The sequence below is a fragment of the Haliotis cracherodii genome, unplaced genomic scaffold (genome assembly GCF_022045235.1).
Source record: "Haliotis cracherodii isolate W230 unplaced genomic scaffold, xgHalCrac1.p SCAF_11, whole genome shotgun sequence".
NCBI lineage: Eukaryota > Metazoa > Mollusca > Gastropoda > Lepetellida > Haliotidae > Haliotis > Haliotis cracherodii.
Window position 1 is genome coordinate 25,079,258 of NW_027266266.1, and position 25,663 is coordinate 25,104,920.

The 25,663-nt window shown below is 41.4% G+C and overlaps 1 protein-coding gene across 1 annotated transcript; it reads left to right on the forward strand.

Annotated features, from left to right (window-relative positions):
• The first annotated feature begins 1,306 nt into the window (after nt 1-1,306).
• LOC139454961 (uncharacterized) lies at nt 1,307-25,010 on the forward strand. Its single transcript, XM_071236559.1, has 6 exons — nt 1,307-1,795; nt 2,144-2,212; nt 5,113-5,202; nt 22,139-22,207; nt 24,474-24,563; nt 24,900-25,010. Exons 1-6 carry the CDS (start codon nt 1,337-1,339, stop codon nt 25,008-25,010), a joined length of 888 nt encoding a protein of 295 aa, XP_071092660.1. The 5' UTR covers nt 1,307-1,336.
• The last annotated feature ends 653 nt before the right edge of the window (nt 25,011-25,663 follow it).

Consider the following 25,663-nt stretch of genomic DNA (forward strand, 5'->3'; position numbering starts at 1 on the left):
ATACACGTTTGGGAATGTCCTCAATTCCATGATCGACAGAACCAACACGGGCTAAACAACACAGTATTGATTAAAAGTGGACGTGGACGTGGACGACAAAACCCGTAATGCATCAGATGATTAAACGTGGCACAACGTTTCTATTGTTGTCTATTTCTAGATCTAATGTGTCACATTTATTGTGCGATCGAATACCAATAAAACACACAGGGGGATCCTTCCGCCAATATTAGGAGAAACATTAACAGGAAAATGGTTTGGAGTTTTGTTACCAGAGGAAAATCCCCTCAAACACTGGACAGAAAAGTGTAGTGCACTGTTAGTGTCAGCACATATTTTAGAGAGAAGCAGATTGCACTGGAATATACATTTTGTTTGTGCGTCTTGTGGAATGAAACAGATCAACGACTGTGGTCAGCAAGACAGTAAGCATTGTGGTTGCCATTTTGGAAATACTACAGGAATCGTTTATTTTATGTTCGGAGATATGAACAATGAAAAAGTAATTTGAACTGATGTTGTCTTCACCACCTGGTTTTGTCTGAAAAACGAAATTGTATCTGTTGTTTTCTTCTATATTCCACACAGCCGGGAATTACTGAACAAATTTATATCCTTCTAATTGGGAGAATTGAGCACTAGAACACATTACAAACGTGAAGTGGTTCCCTGCATTGGTAATCGTCATCGCTTATGCTATGCTATGACATCATATGATTTGTGTGAAGCTCATTCTTGAGGTCTCCTCGCAGTGAAAGTGACGTTGCTGGAATATTGCTTAAACAGTGTATTTGTTATTGATAAATAACTGTCAGCCAAAATGTTTAGAAAGGTAAAGCCATCTTCAGGTGAGATTTCATCTCAACGTACAGACGAGCTGTCCACAGTTTCAGCTTCATTCTTTAAATATTTGCGTATCATTTCTTGTCTCGGAGGAATCTATCGTCGTGTGAGCCCTGCAGAGAAAATGACATGGTGCGACAGACTTAAACTTGTGTACGTCATATTTGTTCAAATAGTTTTTGTGACAAACGTTGTCTTCTTCCTCATTGTTACTTACAACCATACAATTGACTCTAGACCAGTTGCACGTCTTCTGTCGTTCTGTGCTGTAATGTTGATAGATTTGTACTTGTCTTTCGTCTACAGTATCTTTCTGTCAAAAACATTCCAACTGTTGCATGTTCGTTTTTGTAAGTATGAGGAACGGTACGGATTCAGTGTTGGATTCAATAAGTGGGTGAAGAAGTTGAGAGCAATCCTTATTGTCGTCCTTTTATTCACGACAGTATTTGGTCCACTCAAATACTCACTGGTGCAAAACTATCCTGTAGTTATGAACGATATCTACCCTACCTTTTCTTTTACGGAACCTTGGAAATCAGTTGGCTTAGTTATTACGTCCATTGGATACATATTAGTAGAAATTCTGTGGCTAACCAATTATGTTGCTATACCATTTCTTTCGCTGTTTTTGTGGCAAGAATTTAACCGTGTTGAAACACAATTCCAGGAACTTGCAAACAGTCAGTGTGAAGACACTGAAGCCAGGTTCAACACCTTGGTAATTCATCATGGCCACATAACCGAAGTGCTGGAGGATATCAACAACTATGTGCAACACTTTATTTTCACTAGTGTATTCATGACTTTGCCTGTGACTTGTGCCATAATACATTCCATTTTATCTAAGTCAGTCAATTCTGAAGAAGTGATAGTTTATAGCACAGGTTGTGTGTGGGCCCTTCTGTGTGTAGGCTTGAGACTGCTCGTTGATGCACTGGTCAGTTCAAAGGTAAGAATTTTACTTTTTATGTCTAAAGATATAGAAGATGATTAGGATATCAGAAATTGTGAGTGAGTGAGTGGGAAAGTGGTTGTGTTTTTGTAACTTTGATAATTGTTTCATTACGTACCAGCTTAATGTGAGAGAAAAAAACTTAAGCAATAAAGGACCATATTTGACGAAATCCATGAGTATTGGTATGGTTTGGTATAGTACAGTAAAAGTCAATATTACTATGAAATCCTGGATTGGAACCCTCAATCAGAGAATCCTGGTATGTCTAATGGGTGCAACTCTATACTACTTGCAAGTGGAAGGTGGTAGATGTACAGAATATCGTTACGGTTCTCGTTGCAGGCTCACGGGACTCTACAGTATGTATGGAGGCTTGACAAAGAACGTTTCTCTGGCACAGGGCTACAGAAGGTATCTGTAAAACTACTTTTACCCATTAAATGAGTTAAATGTTCATCTCCCGTGAGGAATGTTAAATTCCAAGTGGCTTATGTGATGACCCATGTATCCATCGTAACAAGTTTCTTTCAAAATCGATGCATGTTCCTACTAATGTTGGCGCCAACATTTGGGAAAACATATTTAATTACTCATTAAAGGATATTAAAGGATGATTATATTTAATGTAAGCATTCATTTTTGTCAGACCCAAATATTTAAAGATTGTGGATGACCATTAAGGCATAGAAGATACGAACATAAACCATTACCTTAAGGCCAAAGCCCTAGTGTGGATTCTGGGGCATATTCCGTAGGATACAACAAACACAAAATTAGGTTCCTTCCTTTCTTGAAGCTACTTCCCCCAAATTGTTAAAACTGATGCTAGGACACTGTATCAATGCCTATCGGATGGTTACACGGTGCTAACTGACAGACTGCTACTCATGTTAAGAAAATAAATAAAAAGTGACCATTTTTCACCATTAGAACATGAACCAAAACAAATATAAATATTCCTTATAATTAAATTTGGCAACGAAAACGTGTTAGCTGCCATAGTTACATGAAAAAATATAAATCAAAGCAGACAAAAAAATTGACAAGATTGAAAAACAACCCATACGTTGGAATACATACAGTGAATCAGGTGATTGGTTGATGCACATATCTTCACACGCCCTCAAAATCAGTAGCCAATTAACGAAGAGTAGCATCAAACAACGTTCTTTGGACCTGTCAACCAAGGCAAGGGGCGAAAAGAACTGCAACAGTTACACTGTAACTAACCGGAACAAATATGTCAGGGAGAAGGCCGCCGTTTCAACAACCGCCAGATTCTAACATGTTCCCCGTGAACCGGGAGACACAGTGGGAAAATGCGAGTTGGACAATGAAACCCGAATACATGAAATTTGTGGAACCCGGGCGAGCGAAAAAGAAACCCAGGCGAACCTCAGGCAAGCAGGCCTGCACGTTTGCTTTTTCATTCCTTCTCCGACTTCGGATTCGAAGGATGGTTTGGAGAATTGATATGCATTAATTGCGCTAACAGATCATGTTAATGATATCGGTATTTCCGGACATTCCGTAGTGGCGAAAGTAGTCCTCTTCGGTGGGCGGAGGTTACATTCGTTGGGAAATAAATGAATTAACACGTGACCAATTCAGTTAATCGGAATGCCGTAATTACAATGAACACAACGAAAATGTAAATATTTTCCATTTAACGTAACCAGTTCTAGCTTAGGTAACAACGAGCGTATCTCTGTTAATACTGACAGCAGTTTCTTAAAGAGTTGATTTTCATGTAAAATATTTGTTAATGAGGTTCAAGGTAGTTGATCTTTGTGTTTATCATTAGGCACATGGCAATTCAAATGACAGTAAACCTATTTTACAAGATATTGTATAGCCTGCAACCTCGGGGTATCGCGGTACTTGTCATGTACGCTAAACGGAACAAAATGCACTAACTAACCTTTATGTTTATTCGTGTTCTCTGTATCAGATATCATTCATGTTTTCAAACAATGCATATTTTACTGATAAAAGTTCATTATTTACATCAGTAGCTCCGAGTAAAAGCCGGGCCTCGCGCTCTGTTTGACAAGGGAGAGAACTCCATCGTATCGCGGTACAGAGAAAAGTTGTGTATGGAGGTCCGAATTGGACAAAAAGAGGACTACCAACCACTTGGTATGATCATGCCAGACATCAGTGATTTGTCCAGACAAGTGCAAAGACAGCACAAGTAAAATTCTAAATGTGTTATCAGCAATAGGTATTCAATGCATATTTACCGAAAAGTAAGAGAAAAATATTTTTATAAGTCAACATCAAAATATCAAAAATGATATTTTAAGATTGTTTAAAAAAATTTGGATGACAATAATTTGTCACAAAATGGAAAAATGTTAAAAGTCAACAATAAATATATAAAAAGCACTCCTAGTATGCCCAAAGTATGTATTTATCTTTTGGTTACTAGTGAAGAACGTACTTCTAAGTTTGGCATTATGGCCCTTATTATCTCCCAATAGATTCTGGGCACAGAGCGGGAAAAAATGTGCGGACTACGTATCTTCCGTTACCTCATTAGTCGCCATGAATATGCAGATGGTTTAGTTCAGGTCGATAGAGAAAGTTTACTTGGGGAACTGCGGGTTATATCGCTGGCCATTGATAGATGGGGGTAAGGCAATATTACAACAGATGCCAGAAATATGTATCAACGGATCAATAACTCCTTACTTACAGCAGACGGAACATTCCGAGGAAATTGAAATTGTTTACGAAGTGAGCACTTCCTGGTTACAGATTTGCATTAATAGACAGCCGCTAAGAGGCGTGTCCCGCGTGAAGTATCGGAAATCACAAATGCCGCGATACGATGAATGCCGCAGTACCATGGGGTCCGAGTTTATGTATTAATGGGTTCTTATTGTTTTTCCTACGACAATTTGACTGCATGAAACAAGTACAAACACATACCTTTACAACAGGTCGCGTCATTGCTGGATATAACGCCGCACTCAGCAATATTCCAGCAATATGACGTCGATATGCAAATAGGAAAATCTGGATCATACAATCTAGTGATTGATATTGTGAACAACAAATCACCGAGCCCGATCACCTATTCCTTCTGGTCGCCTCTCTCTACAAGCATAGCATGCTGCTCACCTATTGTAACCCGAACATACAGAGCGTATTAAGTGGTGATGAACAAATACAATGTTCTAATATGTTAAGTACCGCGCTCGGTTTATCGTCACTCGGCAGACATAGGGTATTTATCTCACTGATAGATTAGGCTATCGCTTCATGATGTGAACATTAGAATGCAAAATGAATATTCTGTTATTTAGATGAACCTGTTTGTGTCAAGATTGACGGGAGACACTATCGGCTACAACATTCACGGCCTCTTTACCATCACCATGCCTACACTCCTTGGGGTGAGTCATACTATCTATTGCATAACGTGAAAATAGTGAGGTTGACCATATGACATCCACATGACCCGTACCATGTTTGAAACATTGTAAATGTGTGCCTAAGAAACGAGTGGATTCATTTTCAAAGATATGAGACCTAAGCGATCTATCAGCAGAATTTGATTATGTAGAAGAGTGCCGACTAAGGCCCAGCACAGTTCAAGTCTTGGGATATAATATCGCTGACTTGAGCTATTATCAATTGGAAATCATACGTACGATAACGTACGAGAGGAATAATTTGTTTTACCCCTCAGTTTAGATACGATTTTTAATATGTCATTTATTGTATGCTCTAGTACTAATAATACCAGTATTAATTAGTATTGACATATTCTTACCCTTCACCTAACAAGCCGTAATCCAGACACCTCTGAACAGATGTCTATGGTCCTAGACTCTTACAAATTAAACTTCATATTTACAATTCAATATTGGAGACACAATACTTAAAAATACCAATGTCATCCAATTTCAGATAGTGGGAACACTGGTCACCTACATAATTGTGGTTGTACAGTTCAAGCCAACAGAGCCAACGTGTCAGTGTGGCGTGTTTAGGAACATCACACAGAGTGATATGTGATTTGGAACACTATGTGTAACAAAATATAAAGATGTGTAGGCTTCTATCATCTTTAACTTTAGTGTGTCATGCCGAGCCTCTTACTATCTTGAGAGGGAATATTGAGGAGGTGCATCAATAGCATTGTAGGGATGCAACCACCCATTGAGTTAAGTGATGAATGACACTGGTCTCGGCATATGAGGAACACGGCATATATCTCTTTATGAAGCTGGCAGCCAACTTTGACAAGAAATGAAAACAATATAACAGAAACAAATTCGCTTGAACATGTGAAATTCTGCTTTGAATTTCATAATACTAGTATTTACACTATTCAAAGAGTAAATTAAGGTAATATCTTGTTATATAATTAATTTGCTTCTCATTGCATGAACGATTTGAAGTTCTGATTCACAGTGGGATAAGTGGAATAAGTATATGCTTGGAACTAGGGTATTGATTCTATTCTGACTCTTGTTCTTGCATCAAAACTCTGGAGCTGTGTATTCGCCTAGCATTCTGATCATTACATATAATTTGATTTCATATACACATATGGTAAGCATGAAAACAACGGCATCATGAATAAATGAACCGCTTAAGGTGTTGTTGATTGTGTCGTGCTTGCATCATTATATTTGACATGACTGAAGTACTACTTCAATTCGGGGGACACAGGTGGCCAAGACGCCGCAATTCGCTGTGTAGAGTTGCGTCCCTTGGACACTCTAAAAACCTATGGTCCTGGGTTCGGATTCCAGTTCGACCCGATTATGTTTTTAGGTTTGTCAGCACCACGACCGTGCTAGTGGGTTTCACCAACGTGGTTAACCACTGAGACCTGCATCACTTCGGGCTTTCTTCCCACAATAAGTCACACCTGTGACATAACAGGAATTCTGTTCAAAGCGGTTTTAAACCCACCCCAACTGACTTCAGTTCAAGTTGCTTTACATCTAATGTCTATCCAATATATACTCTTATATAAAGTAGGGGATCATGAAATATTAATGTTTATACAAAGTACTGGAACCAAGAAAAGTGTAAGTATTAACACCAAAACATATTTTGCACGTACCGCACATGCGTAGGGTATCATTCCTGATTTTGACACATACAAGGAAGATCGATTAATCTATATGGACCAATCATACAATGTGCTTCTGATAATACATCAGTGACCCTCTAGATCTGCTGTGGTAAATATATCTTACGCCTCATAAATGTAGTATCACTTATCAGCATGTAAAGAGTTCGTTGGTGAAACCTGTTTGGAAACACATATGTTTGTTGAATGATGTGACTTTATTGAAGTGGTGCCATCTTTCTCCACTAGCGTTTGTCTGATCCAGACTCGATTATTTACAGCCCGCTGTCAAGTCTCAGGACTATTGCTCAATGTTGGAAAAAAGAAACAGACATTTAAATGACATAACGGTGACAAGACAATGCTATGATCAAATACAGCATGAACAATCAAGGTCTCTTCTCGAAAAGCCACACCTTAAACATAACTCGAAAAGTGTTAACTTGGAATAACATGCAAAATCAGAACTCTCCACAACTCCACAATTTCCTAAATGCCAAAAGACCTTCCCCCACCTGGAGCGTGTCTCATGAGACGTTTTCAATATATCATATCAGGTGACAGCTTACCTCGCCATAATTCATTGATAGTTAGCTTGTCTTAAGCACTACAAAAACAAGTTATAATAACTTTTGATTTAATGGTATCACTTCCGGATTTAGAAAAAAACACATGACCAATGCAGTATATCTACAGAAAGATCCAAGCATTTTGCTCCGTTATGAGCAGCTCTGTTTACAGACACAAGACACGGTTTGGAAAAACACCTGCCCAAGTTTGTACAATTTTCAAACAACAAGTCCAAAGCCTCAGGCCACCTTCATAAAAAAGGTACTTTGTATGTGCACTTTCGTTTGAATGACTTTGACCCCAATCATATCCTTGACTATTTACAGTTGAAAATATGGCTGAAAAGTTCTAAACTTAGCTATGACGGACTGCGTTGAAGGTGAGTCGGTTGCAATTTCTTTTCAACATAATCCCGTCGGATGCCAACATATCTCTCCCAACAATGTTGGAGCGCCTTTATTCACTGGTGAAGAAGGCTTCCTCCTGGTGGTGTAAAAGGTTTTCAACAACAGAATTGACGTCATCTTCATTTGACGTTGCCAACAAAGCTGAACACGAAGGATTATCAATGAGTTTAGAGCCACATAGTTGCATTGCAGCCATGGCAACAACATATTTGTTGCAAGGTGTACTGTCCCGGTGGAAAAACACACCTAGTTTTCCATGACGTTTATCTGTGGTATGTTAATGCAGCTAGCCTTAGCAGGAAAGCAAAATAATTGGCTATTTATGGTGTTACCGTTTGGGATGTAGTCTACACTATTAACTCTGGCAACAATGGTTTTAGAAAACTAGAAATTCCAAGCTTTCCAACCATACCAAATACATATTGCAATACCTCCGGTAGACCTATCTCCTTTATTTTGCTAGCTGTTTGGGCTATTAGCACATGCAAACTGTAATAAACGCCCGCCGTAGTTAGGATCAGAACGTTTCCGCCACCTTCCGCAAGTCTTACAGACATACCCACTGCTCAAAGAAGCAAAACAACCTAACGAAGAGCCATTCCCGTTAAACCTTCTGTGAAAGACGTTCAAAACCATTTCAATGCCTTATAACATATACCACTTCATTGCCCTACTATAAGGATGAGGTGAGGTAAAATTGGGTTTAACGTCGCGTCCAAGATTATTGCACTTATATAGCGACGTGCATGCATGTGTATGTGTGTGTGTGTGTATGTGTAGCTGCTTGTACTAGACCGGACTGATGCCGATATATAGTGCTAGCCCACTGAGATACCATGCCGCAGTTTAACATGAATACCCAACTCAGACACAGTATACTGATTTTGTTAATTAGAATAAATAATGTATATTTTGAAACAACAGGTAGTCTGTTCCACAAGGTCACGTTTACTATTGAAGTTAGAGAAAGAGTGGTTATCTTTCTCAAAGAATCTACTACTGAACAGCAACATGGGAAGGAAATTAAAGGCAAGAATACAGGTATCTATCTATAAAGCAGTACTTGAAAGACTGTGTGAGTGTGAAAATCTTTCGTTGCAACTGCTTTTTATTTGGCAATGCGAGTGACCTCATCCTGAGAACCAACAACCAAACAAGGATCTTCCGTAGCTGTCTACAACAAAATATGTCAGCACCATCTTCTGACGGTCAGGGTTGGAAAATGTCAGAAGCAGGGCTGAACATTAAACAGAATGCCATGTCAATAACACCTGACAATATCCCCCAGAGCAAAAACTGAAGATGCAGCAAGAACTTTTATAACTCTACACAATGCTCATGTGAGAAAGCAGGCATTAGATCAACAGATGCTCTGAATGCGAGTATCCCATATCGTGGTCAGTGATTGGAGTGATAGCGGGTGTGGATTGTTGCCTTGGACAAAGGACTGGGTATTTACTTCTCTTATTCAGTTATTCAAGAAATTTTCACCCCTTCATGTGCTAAGTTGTAACTGATACAAATAATTGCAACAGGTGAGAATTTGACATGTTCATGATTCTTTTCTTAAAATAAAATACATTATGACCATAAACATTACTGTTTGATACTAAATTTCATCATTTTGTTAAATTAATATTTGAAAATGTTGTGTTTTATCTATATAGAGGGAAAATGAGGTTAATGATTACATGCAGCTTCATAACGAGCATATGACAACTGAAAGGATGTCTGTCATGACATCATAGTCCACAGATCGGACCGTACATCTAAAGTTTTTTGCTAATGAGGACATATTTTTTAGTAGAACACTGATGTTTCCCAACAAGGGTACACTAGTGATTATTTTGATATAGTGTTCTTTTATTCACAAGTTCGTTGAGACACTTTTACATTTTAAGAGGGCCCACGGTCTAAACGTCTAATATTAATTTCCAGCCAAGAATGAATGAATTATAATCAGAGTTTCACTAAATCACTGGATTGATGTTTATTTAACTTAAATGTAGTTACATGTACGTATATTCATTCCCTGAGAAAATTAAGTAATAGACATATTCAACTTCAAATAAGAAGCTTAAGTTCTAAGTAAAAAGTATTTCATGTTGCAGTTAGGTAATTTAAATAGTCAATTTAATCGCAATTATTAGTACTATTACTATAGTTTGTTTGTTGTTCAACGCGGGGATACGATGACATGCATCATTCAAGTTAGCGAGCCTTACCACCCGATCCCGTTAGTCTATTACTGTTATCTAGAACGAATATATTTACTACAAATAATAGTATTATTAATCATATACTGTTTGTAGAAAGAATGCATCTCCAGTTAACATAATAGTGTATAATAGTTGGTCTTTGGGTCTGCAATTAATATAATATAATTGAAACTGACTATTTCTTGGCATTAGAAAGTATTTGCGATCTGTAACTATGTAACTGTTTCATTAATTCATTGCCGTTAACTTACAACTACTTTCACTCTACTTGAAAAACAAGCATGAAATACTCATATCCCCCGCAATATGACATGACCGGTTGTGCGCAATGCATTAGTCATGTGAACTATGTTCACTGGACCTTTTTTGTAAATGGCGTAATTGCAGCACTAAAAAAGTTATCACTGGTGTTGTTTTGCCATATGCAGTTTATGATATGATACGTAACTGTATTTGTAATGAGTTATGTGTTTGTGTTATTACTTAAACAATAATCAGAGAAGTTAGGGAGTTCTTACTTTACTTAGAGATTCATGACATCAGGGGTCACCATGAGGCGTACTGAGAAGCACAGCACCAATCATCTGATGATCTGAGTAATAGACTGGAGTCTGGAATGCTACAGCACTGGCATGATCAGCAAACAACAAGTCCAGTGTAACCCCAAGACATCGAGATGGAGAGTGAATGAGTTGAGTCATTTCCGCACGTGAAAGAATTTCTCAAGTTTCAGCTTTTCACTCAGATCACATTCGAAATTCCCAGTAACTAGGACATGTTCACATTCATGCTGCTTTGAGAGATCTTGAAGTTTCTGCATGATATGAGTAAGTGAATGTGACAACCGTGTCCATGACACTATTGGAGGAACATGCACACAAGCAATGTAGAACTTGTTAACAAGAAAGGAAATGTATTCAATAATGTGACATGACATTACATCACATAGCTGGACACTGTTCTTGAAACTCGTTGAAACATACACAGCAATACCATGTGTAGTGTCTCCTGGATAGACTTGATATCCTGGCAGGTCTCTTTCACTGTAATCATTGATGTGTGTTTCTGTGAACACAAAACATAAAGCACACCAACAAACTTACACTGCGAGGAAGTAGGCTGGTCCGGGTGCCCCTGTTCATGTTACCGGCATGCACTGCGAGGAAGTAGCCTGGTTCGGGTGCCCCTGTTCATGATACCGGCATGCACTGCGAGGAAGTAGCCTGGTTCGGGTGCCCCTGTTCATGATACCGGCATGCACTGCGAGGAAGTAGGCTGGTTAGGGTGTCCCTGTTCATTATACCGGCATGCACTGCGAGGAAGTAGGCTGGTTCGGGTGCCCCTGTTCATGATACCAGCATGCACTGCGAGGAAGTAGGCTGGTTAGGGTGTCCCTGTTCATGATACCAGCATGCACTGCGAGGAAGTAGGCTGGTCCGGGTGTCCCTGTTCATGATACCGGCATGCACTGTGAGGAAGTAGGCTGGTCCGGGTGCCCCTGTTCATGTTACCGACATGCACTGCGAGGAAGTAGGCTGGTCCGGGTGCCCCTGTTCATGTTACCGGCATGCACTGCGAGGAAGTAGGCTGGTCCGGGTGCCCCTGTTCATGATACCGGCATGCACTGCGAGGAAGTAGGCTGGTTCGTGTGCCTCCGTTAATGTTACCGGTACCTACTGCGAGGAGGTAGGCTGGTCCGGGTGCCCCTGTTCATGTTACCGGCATGCACTGCGAGGAAGTAGGCTGGTTCGGGTGCCCCTGTTCATGATACCGGCATGCACTGTGAGGAAGTAGGCTGGTTCGGGTGCCCCTAATCATGTTACCGGCATGCACTGCGAGGAAGTAGGCTGGTTCGGGTGTCCCTGTTCATGATACCGGCATGCACTGCGAGGAAGTAGGCTGGTTCGGGTGCCCCTGTTCATGTTACCGACATGCACTGCGAGGAAGTAGGCTGGTTCGTGTGCCTCCGTTAATGTTACCGGTACCCACTGCGAGGAGGTAGGCTGGTCCGGGTGCCCCTGTTCATGTTACCGGCATGCACTGCGAGGAAGTAGGCTGGTTCGTGTGCCTCCGTTAATGTTACCGGTACCCACTGCGAGGAGGTAGGCTGGTCCGGGTGCCCCTGTTCATGTTACCGGCATGCACTGCGAGGAAGTAGGCTGGTTCGGGTGCCCCTGTTCATGATACCGGCATGCACTGTGAGGAAGTAGGCTGGTTCGTGTGCCTCCGTTAATGTTACCGGTACCCACTGCGAGGAGGTAGGCTGGTCCGGGTGCCCCTGTTCATGTTACCGGCATGCACTGCGAGGAGGTAGGCTGGTCCGGGTGCCCCTGTTCATGATACCGGCATGCACTGCGAGGAAGTAGGCTGGTTCGGGTGCCCCTGTTCATGTTACCGACATGCACTGCGAGGAAGTAGGCTGGTTCGTGTGCCTCCGTTAATGTTACCGGTACCCACTGCGAGGAGGTAGGCTGGTCCGGGTGCCCCTGTTCATGTTACCGGCATGCACTGCGAGGAAGTAGGCTGGTTCGTGTGCCTCCGTTAATGTTACCGGTACCCACTGCGAGGAGGTAGGCTGGTCCGGGTGCCCCTGTTCATGTTACCGGCATGCACTGCGAGGAAGTAGGCTGGTTCGGGTGCCCCTGTTCATGATACCGGCATGCACTGTGAGGAAGTAGGCTGGTTCGTGTGCCTCCGTTAATGTTACCGGTACCCACTGCGAGGAGGTAGGCTGGTCCGGGTGCCCCTGTTCATGTTACCGGCATGCACTGCGAGGAAGTAGGCTGGTTCGGGTGCCCCTGTTCATGATACCGGCATGCACTGTGAGGAAGTAGGCTGGTTCGGGTGCCCCTAATCATGTTACCGGCATGCACTGCGAGGAAGTAGGCTGGTTCGGGTACCCCAGTTCATGTTACCGACATGCACTGCGAGGAAGTAGGCTGGTTCGGGCGACACGATTCATGTTACTGGTACCCTGGTTCGGGTGCCCCTGTTCATGTTACCGGCATGCACTGTGAGGAAGTAGGCTGGTTCGGGTGCCCCTGTTCATGATACCGGCATGCACTGTGAGGAAGTAGGCTGGTTCGGGTGCCCCTGTTCATGATACCGGCATGCACTGCGAGGAAGTAGGCTGGTTCGGGTGCCCTGTTCATGATACCGGCATGCACTGCGAGGAAGTAGGCTGGTTCGGGCGACACGATTCATGTTACTGGTACCCTGGTTCAGGGTGCCCCTGTTCATGATACCGGCATGCACTGCGAGGAAGTAGGCTGGTTCGTGTGCCTCCGTTAATGTTACCGGTACCCACTGCGAGGAGGTAGGCTGGTCCGGGTGCCCCTGTTCATGTTACCGGCATGCACTGCGAGGAAGTAGGCTGGTTCGGGTGCCCCTGTTCATGATACCGGCATGCACTGCGAGGAAGTAGGCTGGTTCGGGTGCCCTGTTCATGATACCGGCATGCACTGCGAGGAAGTAGGCTGGTTCGGGCGACACGATTCATGTTACTGGTATCCTGGTTCAGGGTGCCCATGTTCATGATACCGGCATGCACTGCGAGGAAGTAGGCTGGTTCGTGTGCCTCCGTTAATGTTACCGGTACCCACTGCGAGGAGCTAGGCTGGTTCGTGTGCCACCGTTTATGTTACCACTATGCACTGCGATGAAGTAGGCTGGTTCGGGTGCCAGTTGTAAATTGTGTTTTCACAATAATTCACCATACACCTTGACTAAGTTCCTTCGTCAAGTGGTATACATCTCAATTAGGTAATTATGGTAACGGTTCTCAGACAACTCTACGTAGATGTTTTGTAGCATAAATAAACGGTTTTCCGAGTTGTGATCTTGCTAAGGAAACATTCGTAAAAATTCCCAAACTATCAAAAGGCACGAGTTTAGCACTAGACATATTTAAATGCCAAATATGGAAGAAATATTGTACGGTTTTCTGTGCCAAGTTGGTTCTTTTCAGTGTTAGTCAAAGTCGTTGCCATGGAAACTATCAAAAATTCCAAACTATCAATAGGCACCCCAGTTCACCACTAAACCTATCTATGTGCCAGATTTGGTTAAGTTATCTCTCATGGTTTTCGTGTTCTGCTCCGGAAACGAAATGTGACGGACGGACGGATGGACGGAAGGACGGACAGACGGCACCCATTCCTATATCCCCCTTCCACTTCGTGGCAGGGGATAATAACCGGAAGAAAATAACACACAAGAAGGAAACAGCGAGTGGACGAAACAGAGTTACCTCCCTCGCGAGAAAAGGGTCATCCGTTCACAAACTATTCAACCTATCCATGCATAATTATGTACAGATAACTGAAAATATGTTTAACATATATCAGAGATCTATAAATAAAAGGTCAAGCATATATCGCAGTTTCAAGTTTCAAGATCCTGCTTATGGGTTTCGTATAGAGGGTAAACAGAGGAAATAACTCCATTTGAAGTTGTTTTTTTATTATGATAGTGATAGAAATTTGGTATTTGAAATCGAACGAGCACTGGAATTCGATGTTCCCTAGAGACGTTTTCAGTCATAGCTATATTTAAGTCGAAACAAACACTGGAGCTCTTGAGGGTCGTTTTCATTCATAAGCATAAAATAATTAAAATGTATATATAGTAATTTTTGTCTGTTTCTAAAACTGTTTATAATGTTGGGGTTTGATTTCCAAACAACCACAGTTTGAGTTATTATAATTTGTTGAGAGAAGTTATTGCAATTTACCCACACGTTTATTTGTTTTCTAACATAATATTACATTTTACCGCACTGTTATTACAATTCACCACAGTTTTTTATTACATTTTACAGCGTTATTACAATTTACGTTGTATCACATCCATTTTGTCATATAGCCTTGTGGATATTTTTTGTTGTTTTATGCATAGATCTAAATATGAAGAACAATAGGCGGTTTCGCTGGTCTCTGCTATTTGTAGCTTTAGTGAGTAAATAAGTGGAAAGGAATGGATTATTTGATCATTATTGAACGATGTCAGATCACTGATGTACCTGAAACTTAAGTTAAACTTATTGGACAAATTCCCTTGTTTTGACTTTGCCAATCCGAGCAGAAATTCTGACTCGTATATATACACAAAGAAAAAAGTTAAGCACTATTTCTGAACCATGACAAATGGCAAAAATCATAGCATGGGATGACTGACCACAGGAGCTGGGCGATACCAATTTCATCGGATAGAACAAACATTTGACAACAAATAAAGAAGATATTGGTGAGTTGTGATTGAAATTTACTGACAAAAACATCATGGTAACACAGGTACTGTTTTTGATCTTAGACAATACCTAAAAAAAGTATGGAGCTGTAGGATTGAGTAAACGAGTTACGTTTCATGTTTCATGTGAAAATGTTCCTTGAGGTCTCTACTTGACATGACACGTGAAACAGATCAGTAGCGGGTATAACCGCCACGTGCCCGGATGACACATTCCACCCTATGTCTCATGCCTCCAGTCAGACGTTGGATCTGTTGATGGGTCAACAAGAACCACTCCTGATGCAATGCTGCTTCTAGTTAGCGTAAATTTTGTACAGGAGGATCTCGTGCCTATATACGCCGCCCCAGAATATCCCAGACATGTTCAAGGGGATTCAAATCTGGGCTCATTGCTGGCCAGGGTAGTCGTTATTGCATTGGCCCTCATGTAATCCACGACTGCATGTGAACGATGAGGCCTGGCATTGTCATCCATGTACAGAGGTCGAGTAGCAAGAGAGTGGTTGTCAAAATGAGGAACGACGACTGGCCTCAAAACGTCCCGGATGTACTGAGCCCCTGTTAAGTTGCCCCTTATGGTGACCAAGTCCAACCTGCAATCATGAGAGATACACCCCCAAACCATTACCGAGCCCCCGCCGTATGCAACAGTCGGTTTAATGTTCCTGGGGGTGTACGCCGTGTTCCGGTGCCTCTAAAATCCCGTTCTTCCATTAGTGACGTGGAGCAGAAAGCGACTGCGTCTGACCAATGGATCCGTTCTCAGATTCCAGTTCTGTCGCGCAATACACCATGCTAAACGAGCAGCTTTGTGGGGATCTTTCAACAAGGGACGCCTTCTGACCCGTCTAGCCCTTAGTCCTGCTGCTTTCAGCCGGTTTCTGACGGTTCTGGTGCTGAAACGACGATTGGGCAACCACAGCTGTTTCAGACGAGTACTTGTTAAAAAGGGTTCTCGGCGTTTGAGACGAAGGAGGTCCCTGTCTTCGCGATGTGTCGTTTCAGGGGGTCTTCCGGATCTGGGACGGTCCTGTACATCTGCGGTCTGAGCATGTTTCTCGACTAAATGGCTTACGACAGTGTGATTATACCCCAAATTCCGACCAATGGCATTACAAGACATTCCTGTGTTATGCATGCCGATTATTTGTCATCTTATGGCAAATGACAATCGCCTTCGTGCCATCATCCCACAATGTCATGCAATAATTGTTTAAAACCGAGCTGATATGGTCTGTTGACATCATGAAAGTTACATGACAAAAAAGTTTTTCAATGTTTTCTAATCCTTCAATTTCTGGTCTTCGGTAAAACTCCTTTCTGCTCATATTCTTTTGGAACACAAGATAAACTTGCTTTGGGACAACTTTTGCATCACATGAGGTTTACATTTACGGCTTCTAACAATAATAACAGCTCACAAATATGGTGGGTGGCGCTTAACTTTTGTGCATGTGTATATATACTTCGAAACGTTGTGTTCCTCAAAATAAAAACGTTGACATCCATAAATTCTCTTCCTATGTTTTCAATTGTTCAAATATTACAGCGATCGACCTGGCACTGTGTGAAGATCATACAGATTGATTGTTTGTAATATATATTGGGGTAATATTCCAGCTTTGTGACGGCGGTCGTATAGCATAAGATTTGCTCAGTGTCTGCAACTGTGAAACCCTCTTTGACATGTTTCAACATTATGACGCCATGATGTTATACAAGTTGGATGTATTATTAGCTATAGGTGAGGTAAAATGGGGTTTAATGTTGCGTTCATGATTATATTTTCTATAGCGACGTCCATATACGAGCGCCCGAGCGTGCGTGCGTGCGTGTGAGGCTGCTTGTACTGGTCCGGACTTATACTTCTTGTACTATGCCGGTGTTATAACGCTTGCTTACTAGGATACTATGTCCCAGATGACTATCTCGAAAAGTTAAACAGTCATCTGTGAACGCATCTAGCGATGGCGTGCACACGCAATCTCTTCAGAACGCAATCTGACCAAGTATTGCTCCTGGCTCAACTTGTTGATGCATGGGTGGAGGTGGCAGGACAAAATCAATGCTTCTTTTCCTAATGTCGTACGACAAAAGGATAGTTTTTAGTGATACATGTTCTCATATATACTGAACAGCATTGAAAACGCACCAGCAATAAATCTTGAAAAATTACAAACACAACTTGAGCAATGACCGATTTTGATTAGAACAGACAGATTATTAAGAAAGACGACAAAGGAAACAGGAATACCACACAGAAATTACAATTACGTTATCAGTGTAAGGAAGACACATAGGGTTAAAATGAAAAGTCAATATCTGGTATGTCCGCCATTGACAGCAACACTGGCCATGCAGCGTCTTCTCATTGATCGAATAACTCTGCGAATAGTGTTCTCGGGCATTCCACTCTTGACGTAGTGTATCTTCAAGTTCTCTCAGGTTCTGTACTTGCGGACGCCGTGAGAGGCGTTGACCCATGTAATCCCATAGATGTTCAATTGGCGATAGATCGGGTGACAGGGCTGGCCATAGAAGCAGAGGCACATTATTGTTCGCTAGGTACTGTGTTGAAACCCGTGATGTGTGCGCATCATCTTGCATTATCTTGCTGGAAGGTGTGCATATCCTGGTGCTGATGAAAGAATGGGATGAGGTGATTTGCCAATATGTTATTCCTGTAGTAAAGGGCATTAACTCTTCCACGACAAACATGGAACTCTGTTCGATGGTTATGACTGATGCCGCCCCACACCATGACACTCCCTCCCCCCCCATCGATCTGTCTGTACAACGCAGTCATTGTGGTAACGTTCTCCACGTCGACGCCACACTCGCAGTCGACCGTCAGCATTCCGTAAATGAAAACGGGACTCATCAGAGAACAGCACACCATGCCACTGCCGCAATCTCCATTGACGATGCCTTTTGGCCCAACGCAGACGTTCATTTCGATGTCGATCAGTGATTATGGGTCCAACATATGGACGTCGAGCACGTAGCCCTGCTGATCGGAGACGTCGACGTACGGTGTCAGCACTGATCAATTCCGTCGGCCTTGTACGGTTGCTGCAGTCCTGGTAGCCGGAAGTGTACGATCACGAAGATGCCGACGAACAATATGGCGATCCTGACGTGGTGTAGTTACACGACGTTGACCCGGACGTGGTCGATCTCTGGTGGTTCTTGTCTGCTGGTATCTGCTCAGTAGCCTGAGGACTGTTGAATGATGGCATTGAAACCGTTGTGCAACGACTCTACTTGACGTACCAACTTGAAGCATGCCCAAGGCACGTTCACGTTCCTCTGCTGTTAATCTTGGCATTTCTTGTGTCAGTACCCTTTACGTCTGCAGCAACAAGTGATGTGGCTTTTAAAAGTCTGTCTTTTATAGCCCTATTCTGCATGCTTCCTGTGAAACAAAACACGTTTTCCATGATGTGCACGCAATTTGTTGCGTTTTGGCGATTTCAATCACAAAAAATTTAGGAATGTGTTTTGACGAGCTGTTCTTCTTCAATGCTTCGTCCAGAACGTCGTATATTACTCATTCACTTATATATTTTCATATGACTTAAGCCCGGATAAAAATCCATCCATTTTCATGGTTGTGGGTTTTCAATGCTGTTCAGTATATGTTGCATACGAAAAGCATGTGTATGGTTAAAAAAGATACAGTATTCGGAAAACAAACACGGAGGCTGTCAATAGGTTCTTCGCTTCGCTCAGGTCTGGAGTTAAAAAAACAGTACGTCTGAAACATGCAAAATTGCTTTATAGCTTGGTAATATGACCCATAGTAATCAGTAGTAACATCCCCTTCGGAATGCTGCTGTAAAGGGGTTGTAGGTCGTCTACATTCGAAAGATAATATAAAAAGTCAGTACCAGAGAATATACAGTCTCGATTATCCCCCGAAACAGATAAAACTGTAAGCCTTGATGTTGCTTTCTACAACTGTCATTGAAGCAACACCTTTTGCACACCTTGATCACCTGTAGCTATCAGTCTGAATTGAACAGGTCTGGCGATTTTCATCATTACCAAGTGAATGCAATCTCTCTGGGAACTTTACACTGAAATTGATGGTAGTCCATCATCAATCTTAGTATGTCGGATCTTTTGATACCTTCATAGAATATTAATGCGATCCGAAATTTGACAACCGATTGTAATTACCTGGAATCCCGTGCTATTTTGAGATCCACACAGCAGACGACACAACTACGCCAATGTGGCTCTCATGTGGTCAACTAAATGTTATCCTAATTTCAGGGCAATTCTTAAAGGATATTTTATGAATCCTATGAACTTGCTGTCATCCATAATGCTGTGGAGGTTTTCCGAAAACCTTTTGTGGAAGACAACAAAATGTGACATAGCCTGTTTCTATGTCACCCGCAAAACTTCGTTTGGGCAGGGGTTTAACAAGATACACGCTCGGCAATGTCCTCAATTCCAGGATCATTTATTTCTGGAAACTATACCGAAGCAAACAAAACAGTATTGATTAAACGTAGAAGATAAACGCTATTACATTAGTTAATATTGACAATGTTGGGGAGTGGTCACAAGAATTATTTCCAGTTGTCAAACCAATAAGTATTGTGTTTAAATTGTTTTAAGCCATATAATAACTTTGGATGAAAAACATCGATCAGACGATGGAACATGGCGTTAGGTTTCCTTTACGGATGCGTGTGTTGGTGACTCGGTGTCACTTTATCGGCATGTGTGATTGAAGAGAACTAACACACGCCATGGAGAGCGTACTTTTCACCTGAAGCACCGTTATCAGGACAAGTATTAACAGAAAATTGTTTGGATTCAGAGGAAAGCGCCCTAATACACTGTGCAGGAACAATGTCTTTGGCAGTGTTCGGTCAGCGTAAGCTAACGAAAGAAAGGATAACGAGTTGCGTTTAGGGAGAAAAAAATTCCACTGGAATATTATTTGTTCTTGTACACGTAATGGAACATAGCAGATCATCGACTGTAGTCCACAAGACTTAAAGGAGAGCGCCCGACAATTTGGAGATGTAGTACTTTGAAGCGTTCTTGTTTTCACCAACTCACCAGCTATATGAAACAAAAACAGGAATCTGCTGCCATCTTCAATATTCACACAGCGCCTGTATTGACATTACTGAACGAACGTTGATCCACCTATATACATTACGTTAGCAAGTTTGCTTGGAACTGTTTGTGATTGTCATTGTTTATTATATCAATGTATTTATACATACTAGTATTTGAGGACATTGTTTGGTCTCGGAATGTAGGACAAACCCATTTGGTTGTTTCTGTGTTCCGTTCTTTAATTGTGATCGTTAGGATAGGTACAAATTAGTGACGTCCATTCTTGATATCTCATCATGATATGATAGTGATGGAATATTGCGACAAGTGGTGTAAAATCGTTTTGTGATAACCGGCGCGTCAGCATTTGGAAACAACTTATTCTTACTTATTAAATAAGATGTTTACGAAAGTAAAACACTTAACGTGTGAGATACCAACCCAAAATCAAGTCGTGTTGTCCCCCGTTTCAGCTTCATTCTTTAAATATTTGCGTGTCATTTCTTGTCTCGGAGGAATCTTTCGTCGCGTGATCCCTGGAGAGAAAATGACAAAGTGGGACAGACTTAAACTTGTGTATGTCATATTTATTCAACTAGTTTTAATGACAAGCGTTGTCTTCTTCTTCATTGCTACCTACAACTTTGCAACCGACTCTAAACCTGTTGCACGTCTACTGGCGTTCTGTACTGTCATATTAATAGGTGTGTACTTGTCATTCATCTACAGTATTTTTCTGTCAAAAGCATTCCAACAGTTGCATGTTCATTTTTTCAAGTATGAGGAACGGTACGGATTCAGCGATGGATTCAAGAAGTGGATGAGAAAGTTGAGAGCAATTGTGATTGTCGTTCCTTTATTCGCGGTAGTACTAAGTCCACTAAAATACTTTATGACGATGGGCTATCCTGAAGTTAGGGACGATATCTATCCTACCAATACCTTTATGGAACCTTGGAAATCAGTTGGATTAGTTATCACGTCCATTGGATACACATGTTTAGAGATTCAGTGGCAAAGCAGTTTTATTGTTGTTCATTTTCTTTCGCTGTTTCTGTGGCAAGAATTTAACCGTGTTGAAACACAATTCCAGGAACTTACAAACTGTCAAGGTGAAGACAGTGGAGATAGGTTCAACACCTTGGTCATTCATCATGGCCATATAACTGAAGTGCTTGAGGATATCAACAACTATGTGCAACACTTTATATTCACATGTTTGTTTTTTACTTTGCCTATTATTTGTACAATGGTGTATTCCATTCTATCCAGTCCAGTTAATTCTGTAGAAGTGATTGCTTACAGTACAGGGTGTACGTGGACTGTCCTGAGTTTTGGTCTCGTACTGCTCGGTAATGCACTGGTCAGTTCAAAGGTAAGGATTTTGTCTATATTTTATCCTGTTTTATCTTAGGATATACGTGTGTGTAATGATTATCATATCAGAAATCGTGAGTGAGTGAATCAATGTGTTTTTGCCGCTTTGAGTATTCTTTCATTGCGTGTCAGCTTAATGTGAGAATGATGCAGGTCTTAGACGTTTCCGTTTTTGTTGAGATCCATGAGTATTGGTATGGTTTGTTATGATACGGTGAAGTCTTCATAAGAACCAACTTGAATTTCGAACGCACAATCAGTGGATGGTAGCAGGGCTAAGGAATACAACAAGGAGTACATGTAAGTGTACAATACAACGTTATGATTTTCGTTGCAGGCTCATGGGCATCTACAGTACGTGTGGAGGCTTGACAAAGAACATTTCTCTGGCAAAGGGCTACAGAAGGTATTTGTGAAACTACCTTTACACTTTATTACGCCTAGACAAAATCATGTAAAATGATACCCCAGCCGTAACACCCACACTGCATAGCTGACACCGCGTAGAGCACCAATGCCGGTCATCGTCCAATAAACCATGTGGTCATTGTAGGAATTGAAAATGTTATGAGCAGAACATTATTTATTTCGCAACTGTTGTCAAGATTGTCTGTATATAAATTTCTGAGTTGGGGGTTAAGATGCTTTGTTTAGTTCCAAGTTTATCCAAGACAAAACAAGAGAAGACAAGAGACAAGGGAGAATGTAATACCACCCAGTTCTCAGTTTGGCACTATGAACACTTTCCTTAAGAGATTTTAAAACAATAATGGTTGATTGTGTCATCATGGTCATACGCCAGTAAAGTTTCACATTTTATGAATGCCTGAAGCGCATCGGGTGAATCAGGTCGAAGTGGTAGGTTATTAAGAGTAGATTAATTACAGTATGTCACCTGCAACCTATGCTGGTCGCAAGACCTCAGTTAGTTGGTTGGTTGGTTTGTTGTTCACTCAGCAATATTCCAGCTATATGGCGGCGGTCTGTAAATATTCTGGACCAGACAATCCAATGATTAATATCACGAGCATCGATCCACGCAATTTGGATCGATGACATGCATGCAACCAAGTCAGCGAGATTACCCGATCCCGTGAGTCGCCTCTTACGGCAGGCATAGTCGCCTTTTACGGCAAGCATGGGTTGCTGAAGACCTATTTTACCCCGGATCTTCACGGATCGACCTCAGTTGGAGCGAGTGGGGAGGATAGGTGACTTGGTTAATTGCATGCCATTGTACCCTGCCTGCTTATAATAAAAATCACTGGGTTGTTTGGTTCAGACTCGAGAAAGTTTTTCAGTCAGTTTCACAGTGGCCTAATTTAGATCAAAACATATTTGTGCCAGTACTTCATTAAATTTAGAATCAACCGTCCAAGGTGAGGTTTTAATGTTTAATGGTAGCATAACCCTACATTGAAAATAAGTGCGATTGTATTCTTCATGTAATTCTTCCATGACGAAATTAAACACAGATCTGTTGGTGAATTAAATACTAAAATCTGTCTGATATTTTAAGCAGTTTCAATTAATAGACATCATTATGTATAGGTGGGGACACGAGTGGCCCAGTCGTCTAAGGCGCCGCGATTCGCTGTGTAGAGTTGCGTCCCTTAGGCACGCTAGAAACCTCTGATTGTGGCTTCGAATCACGGTTCGCCCAGATTATGTTTCTAGGTTTGTCAGCACCATACCCGTGCTCGTGGGTTTCACCGAAGTGGTAAACGTCTGAGACCTGCAACACTTCTGGCTTTTCTCCCACATTGAGCTGACACGCCGTGATATAACTGGAATAATGTCGAAAGCGGCGTTAAAACCAACTCCCTCTCTTTGTACAGGTTATGAGAAGCATCAAAAGTGTAGATTATTAAGTTGCACCATAAAGAAAATGAAGTGAACCTTTCAATGTGTAGTTCTACATCACATCATTATTATGACGTGTTTGCATTGTCACGCAATAAATAGTATGTCACACATCACAGAAGAAGCGCCAGTTTTATGATCTTTCGACGATAGTGTTTTATACAGAAGCAAATATTTATTGGTGTAATTCACAATTTTGTACCGTTTAGAGACCTACTTCACAACAGTTTGCATGTCATACTTGGTTGGTGAAGCAGTGAGGAATACCATGTTTGTTGAAAGTAACATGCCACATTAAGATCGGACAGGAATTTCTAGAGGGTGAGAGGGTGAGAGTTTATTGCTTCTGTTAGTTCCTAAAGGAAAGGCACAATTCTTGCATTTTGCCAAAGCCTATTTAACGTTAGATTAGTGGAATGTTATTTTCCTCCCTCAGACCCAAATATTTAAAAGTTGCAAATTACATTTCGAAACTTTCAAATATCAGCCAATTTGAAGATTGGTCATGGTGATGGTGATGATCAAAGTAAATGTCATGACGTGCAACCGACCAAGTCACTGAGTCTTGCCACACACCATTTGATCACCCCTTTGCATACTTTGGGTTACTGGGAACCTATTTAAAATTGGCACATAAAGAGCATGTTTAGTGGTGATTGAAAACCGCGATATCGTTATCGTTATCGTCACTCAGCATTTATTTCACGGACAGATTATGCTGCCTTGTTGCCCACCATATACTATCATGCCTGTCATGGTGTGCATGGTCATAGGCTCATTTGAAGTCTGAAGCTGCTTTTGTACTTTAGATGAACCTGTTTGTGTCAAGACTGACGGGAGACAGTATCGGCTACAACATTCATGGCCTCTTCACCATCACCATGCCAACACTCCTTGGGGTGAGTCATATTATCTATTGCATGACGTGGAATTAGCGAGGAGTCACTCAGTCATATAATTCAGTAACATGTAGAATCCAAATGAAAATTACATTATTTGTGTACATATTTACTTATATTGATATCTATTATAACATTTTCTATGTAATTATATCATTATTATCATTATTATTATTGCTATTGTTTTCCATTACTGTCCTTTTATCGTTTACATACTTCTCTTATTCCGGTCATAACGAACCATAAACCAGATACTGTGTATGAACAGTTCACTATGTTCCGTTTGAGGGAGAAGGAAGACACAATACTTATTACAGCCATGTCATCCACTTTCAGATTGTAGGAACACTGGTCACCTACATAATCGTGGTTGTACAGTTCAAGCCACCAGACACTTCGTGTCAATGCAACATGTTCAGGAATCTCACGGAAGGTGATATGCGTTGAGGAAGACCATATGTAACATCACGTGTAGGTTCTTGTCATCACTTACTTCAGTGTGTCATCATAGGCTTCTCGTTGTCTTGAGCGGGTTTGGTTTGGTTTGTTGTTTTACGCCGCACTCAGCAATATTCCAGCTGTATGACGGCGGTCTGTAAATAATCGGGTCTGGACCAGACAATCCTGTGATTAATATCATGAGCATCAAGCCACGCAATTGGGATAGATAATATGCATCAACCAAGTCAGCGAGCCTGACCACCCGATCCCGTTAGTCGCCTTTTACGACAAGCATAGTCGCCTTTTCCGGCAAGCATGGGTTGCTGAAGACCTATTCTACCCCGGAATCTTCATGAGTGGAAATGCTGAGGAGGTGCATTGATATCACCATAGGGACGACTATGATGTACAATGTCACCAAAATATTAGCTAGGGCATGTTATTTTGTTTTGATTTTACTTATTATTCATAACAGTCTTAGAGTAAAATAACTTAATATTTTCATTTGTTTCATATTGCATTGACGATTTTAATTCAGCTTGTATGGATAATCCAACAATCTGTATTTAACTCAGAGGGGTCATTAGAATCAGTTGGTATATCTGAAAGACAATAATCCGCCTCTAAGTGATTGTAACCGGGGTATTTCTTGTTTTCTA

What these genes read in the sequence shown, in the direction of transcription:
- LOC139454961 (XM_071236559.1), top strand. Translation starts at nt 1,337, where the DNA reads ATGAACGATATCTACCCTACCTTTTCTTTTACGGAACCTTGGAAATCA. An exon ending in ATGCACTGGTCAGTTCAAAG is followed by an intron (nt 1,796 to 2,143) that starts GTAAGAATTTTA and finishes TTCTCGTTGCAG; the next exon opens with GCTCACGGGACTCTACAGTA. An exon ending in CTGGCAAAGGGCTACAGAAG is followed by an intron (nt 22,208 to 24,473) that starts GTATTTGTGAAA and finishes TTTGTACTTTAG; the next exon opens with ATGAACCTGTTTGTGTCAAG.